Source organism: Metopolophium dirhodum, chromosome 8 (genome assembly GCF_019925205.1).
Source record: "Metopolophium dirhodum isolate CAU chromosome 8, ASM1992520v1, whole genome shotgun sequence".
Lineage (NCBI taxonomy): Eukaryota > Metazoa > Arthropoda > Insecta > Hemiptera > Aphididae > Metopolophium > Metopolophium dirhodum.
The window spans coordinates 6,644,212-6,649,369 of NC_083567.1; the positions used below are offsets into that span (position 1 = coordinate 6,644,212).

The 5,158-nt window shown below is 30.1% G+C and overlaps 1 protein-coding gene across 1 annotated transcript; it reads right to left on the bottom strand.

Annotated features, from left to right (window-relative positions):
- Positions 1-1,999: 1,999 nt before the first annotated feature.
- LOC132951113 (B-cell CLL/lymphoma 7 protein family member A) lies at positions 2,000-4,309 on the bottom strand. Its single transcript, XM_061022830.1, has 4 exons — positions 4,007-4,309; positions 2,859-2,934; positions 2,629-2,737; positions 2,000-2,520 (listed from the first exon to the last, which is right to left on the bottom strand). The coding sequence occupies exons 1-4, from the start codon at positions 4,096-4,098 to the stop codon at positions 2,396-2,398; spliced, it is 402 nt and encodes a 133-aa protein (XP_060878813.1). The 5' UTR covers positions 4,099-4,309; the 3' UTR covers positions 2,000-2,395.
- Between the last annotated feature and the right edge of the window lie 849 nt (positions 4,310-5,158).

Genomic DNA, 5,158 nt, shown 5'->3' on the forward strand with positions numbered 1-5,158 from the left:
TTGAATTCAATGATATAATATCATTGTATGAGAAAAACGATTCTGAGCGAAAACCGTCAGTCAGCCAATGATTTTACCAAGTATATTTGATGATATTATTGTGAATAGAGTAATTTATATATAACCTATTTACGTGGAGCCTTGTTTTAAATTTTCAACCCTTAGCCATAAAAGTTAAAAATTTATAAATTTATAACCACAAAATAATTAATAAATTATAAATTTGATAAATGTTGTCAAAATTCGATCTTTAAATGCTTATAAAAAAAATTGTGCCTTAGGATTTATAATATTTTTCATCTGCCTTTGAAACAATATACTAGGAGCCTTCTATTAAATTTTCAAGCTTTTTTAGCCAACAAATAAAATTTTATTGATATCTTTAGAAAAAAAACTAAAAAAAATGGAAAATGAAAATGTCCCTAAACAGTTCAAAATAAATCAAAATATTTTGAAAATGTTATAGTGTATAGAAAATGCAAATATAAACAACCAGTGAAATTTTCAAGTATCTACGGTCATTTGTTTTAAAGTTACACCAAAAACCAAATTCAATTTTGTGTAAAAATTCCCGTTTTTTCTTAATTTTTCTTTTGTTTTTCCTGGCGCCTTTGAAAACTATTGGGAATTTTAATTTTGACCTCCCAAAAGTACCAACTAGATTCACTTTCCCATCGAACAAGATACTGAAGTTGAAAATCGAAGCATTATTTCGACTACTAATCGTGTACACAGACACTAAAATAAAAAAACACACATCATTGTAAAATCAATACATTCATCGCTTCGCTCAGAATCTAAAAATAAAAAAAAAATAAAAAAATACGGGGGGGAAATGTCCGTCATTCATATTAACTAATCCATATACAATTTCTGAGTTGATTCTTAACCAATAAAAAAAAAATTTCTGAAAACGAATTTTAATTCACCGTGAAGTTTACTTACATACCGTATCTTCACATATAATAATTTTTTTTTTGTGTTAAATATTATTAATATTTTAAAATATGAGTTCAAATTAAAAAATTAAAAAATGTCGTTTACATAAACCCTTAACAAATTCAAATACGATTTCAGGAGTTGATTGGTATGATGGTCTGTACAAATGTACAATTGGCATAAAATATTAATATATATTTTAGTGGAAGATAGAATATCCTTATAAAATTTTCCAATCAGTTTATTAAAAAAAATTTTGTTAAGCAGTTGAATGCTTGGGACCATAAGTGAATTAACTAGAGAATGGCAGTATGGTTAAATTAAGTACAAGTTACAATTGTCCATGCCGTCAACTACATTTTACATACAATTTACTGTATTATTAACTATTTTCTTACTATCTTTTAATTTATCAATATTAATATTTAAGTTTGAATTTACTAATTTATTAAAAAAATATTATTACCAGTATTAATAATTACCCAACATTATGTAATTTGTATATTATTATTTATTTGTACTATGCTCGTTACTTCCATGCTAGGATGAAAGTACTGAGTTTTCTTCTGCATATATTGATTATATCAATCTAATGTCAAACAGCTGATACAATTTACAAATTATTATTAGGTTTCATAATACATAAAACTCAAATCAAAAAATGTATGTTGCATATTTAATGATTTCATTTTATGTTTTTAGCGCATCAAATTCCAGCCCTGATAATAATAAAAAATGTAATATGTCTTGTCTAATAATGAAAATATGTCATATAACATTATTTTAGAAACAATATTAAAAATCCAGAGAGCAGCAGCTATTAGTTATATGCTTCCTGAACCTAGATCACGGAGTAACATCAAACTTTATAATTTAACAATTTAACATGGCATATTTTCAAAAGTCGAAACATAACACGACATTTAAAATATTTAAAAACAAATTGTTATGCTTGTTATTAAATTTGATATTGTATAACTTTTTAATATTGTATTTTGATCAACTTCAAAACTTTGTTGCTGAATGCAAAAGAACCACAAACTAAATAAATCAAGAACAATTTTTCATTTAGTCAATGGTATAATACGCAAAGTCAGTTATATTTGTTTATACCATTGAATTGAATTTTGATAGTCAAAATATGAATAAATTAAGTTTAAAAAAATGAAATAAAAAATAGCGTCTTAAAGGTAATATATACACAAATGCACATTTTCTGATTCTAATACAAAAAAAATCAACACTGAGGAATGAATGTTTGTCATTGGAAAGGAAGGGAGAAGGCAGGAGAACATACACATACAGCACAATCAATAGTAGTTACAGTACAAAGTTTCCGAACAATTTAAAAAAAACATATAGAGGTAGTTAATTAAGTGTTTTTGCACAAAAAAATGTTACAAGACACAAACAAAAATTCAATTTTTTTTTAGGGTAAAGCAACGGAAAGGAAAACTTATTCAGTTTTTATTTGTTTAGCCGGCGGTGGTTCGCTGTTCTGTGAATTGGAATCTTCCGAAAAACCCAACTGGGTGGCAAATTCGGTTGGTTCTTGTGAATGAGAATCACTGACGGAAAATGCTGCAATAATAATGTAAAAAAAAAATTAGTAGGGTTATAATTTAACTATGTAGCTATAAGATTACAATAATTAATGATTATATTATTGTGTATTTTAGGTGATCTTACAGGTATTTGAGTCATCGGCAATGGAGAAGTTTGAGTGCGTCGCCTCGATAGGTCTTTTGCCCAACATGTTCTCTTTGTTCGAGTGAGAATGTTCTTTTGACTTTTTCTTCTGAAAAAGAAAATATGGGATTATAAAATGAAACGCCAACATTATAGCAATATAATTCAGTATTTGTTTATTCAATTAAGTCTAAAGTATGAAAATAAAGTGCTATTTTAATAAGACTAACCTGTTCGTTGGATATTATAGGTACCCATTTGTATATTTTCATGGTAGTCTCTCCAATTGTTACCCATTTCTTTTCCCTAAAACAATAAATTAAACTATAAAAATATTTTCTTTATACTTTACATCGATTTTAATTTAGCTAGTTGAAAATTATATTTGAGCTAGGAACTCAGAAATTGTTATATCATTTATTCCCTACCTTAATTTTAATTTGATTATTAGAGTATAATTTATTAGCATCATTGAACAATTTTATTACAGTGCAAATAACAAAAATGTAAGTTTTGAGAATAGTTTTAACATTTAAACAGTATTTGGATTATGATAAAAGTTAATAAAAAATATAAGGCAATGGAGTTAAATATACTATGCAAATTATCAACATTTTACTCAGTAGGTACCTACATCATATTTATTGTTTTTTTTTAAATTAGTGAAATAATTAAATTGTTAGGTAGCTAAACATTAGTAATATAATTACTTAATCACCTAAATTAAATAATTAACCTTTCATTATAATGGTACATGGTGAAAATAATTTAAATTTAAGTGTTAAATAATTTCAACAGCAAAACGAAAACTCAAACAGGTAGGTATGTAGTTATTGGTCAATTCAACCTGATACTTAAATTAAATTATGTAAATTATATAATTAGTACAGTACTGATGTCTCCTGATGTGTACTATTTTCTCCAAACATATAAATGTTTATTAACAGGTAATTATAATAAAAGTAAATATCATTAATGGGTAGTAAAAGTAATTGAGTATTATTGGGTATTAAATTTATCCTTGTTGTTTTGTTGGCATGTTTAAACAGCACGTTAAAACCAGAATGAGCGAACGTCCAGAGTATGTGATTTCGGACCGAGCCCACTGTGCTTTGTGAGATAACTACATCACAGTGGCAGAAAATCTCCTACAGATGCACCTATAAATCATGCGATAATGGTAGCATCCAAAGTTAGCTATGATACATCGGACAGGCGTGCAACACATAGAAAAAAAGACTGAGAGCGGACGACGGTCGAACGACTTCTATTAACACATAAGGTGAAAAGTCAAACGCAGCACGGTTCGTTTGGCAGAAATAGTATAAAAAGAAGTGCACTCGTTTGCACTCAAAATGTACTGTTTGTCGTCACTCACCACCGGCGAACCTTGTCCACGACTTGCATGACCCTCTTAATGTCATCTTTGGCTCTGCTCCTGGTCTCCGCACGCACTGACCGAGACATCATAATACAAACGACCGGCGGCGCTGCTGCGGGTAAGGGAGGCGTCCGACGGGCGGCTCAAAGTGGTTGATCGGCGGCGACAAGTGCGATGCACCTCCCGAATCGGGTGACAGGACGGTCGGACAGGAAAATGGCCCCCGGAGAAACGAAAACGATTCGTTGCGACGCCAGGTGCGGTGCCCGGTGCCGGATAACGCGGACTCTGTAGTTTGTATTTCTGTAGACTGTAAACAAGCACAAAATAATCGATAAAAAAATTAAAAACCCGAAACTGTTATCATATTGTATCAGTCGACGCGAGCTGGGCGCCATCTGGTCGCGCAAACGAACGGGTGGTAGTGCGTCGCTGCCACTCGCCGCGCAATAAAATAATCGAAATTTCGCGGTAAGTCCACACAATAAAAATTAGCTGTCTATTATAATTATTATTGTGTACCTATACTCACTAATTATTCAAAATTTAAAAATTTTGGTGGTGGGATGGCATGTAACCACCTAAATAAAGGGACAACACCGACGTCATTTTAGGTGGTAAAGTGAACATTAGCCCCCTTTACAATTAGTAAAAGCAGTCCAATTGTTGGCATTTGAGCAGGTTATTGATAAAATAAGATAACTTCATAGGTATTAATTTTCAGGAAATATAATATTGTGTATGCACTAGAAAAATATATTGTCACAACAATAATTAATATTTATGGTTTTTTGTTTAAAATATAGGTATAGACGCTGTACTATAGAAATTCTAAAAACAAAAGGATCACTCTTAAATTTATCGACAGTTTCCAAAAGACCTCTACCTACCTAATAACAGGTAGATACTATTGTTTAGATATTTTCTGTTATTAAATAACGTTTAATGTGTTTTAGCAGCTGGGTTCATACATCTAATCATATTGTAATTTAATTTGTTCGAACCCTCTAGAAAAATATAAAATTACGCCACTGAGGTAGGTGCCGTAACTATTTAGCTTCTCCACGTCATTTTTGCAATAATATGAGCCATGAGGCTATTTTTGTCATAAAGTTTTGTAAGATGGACATCGTTTCGGGATAATAATGT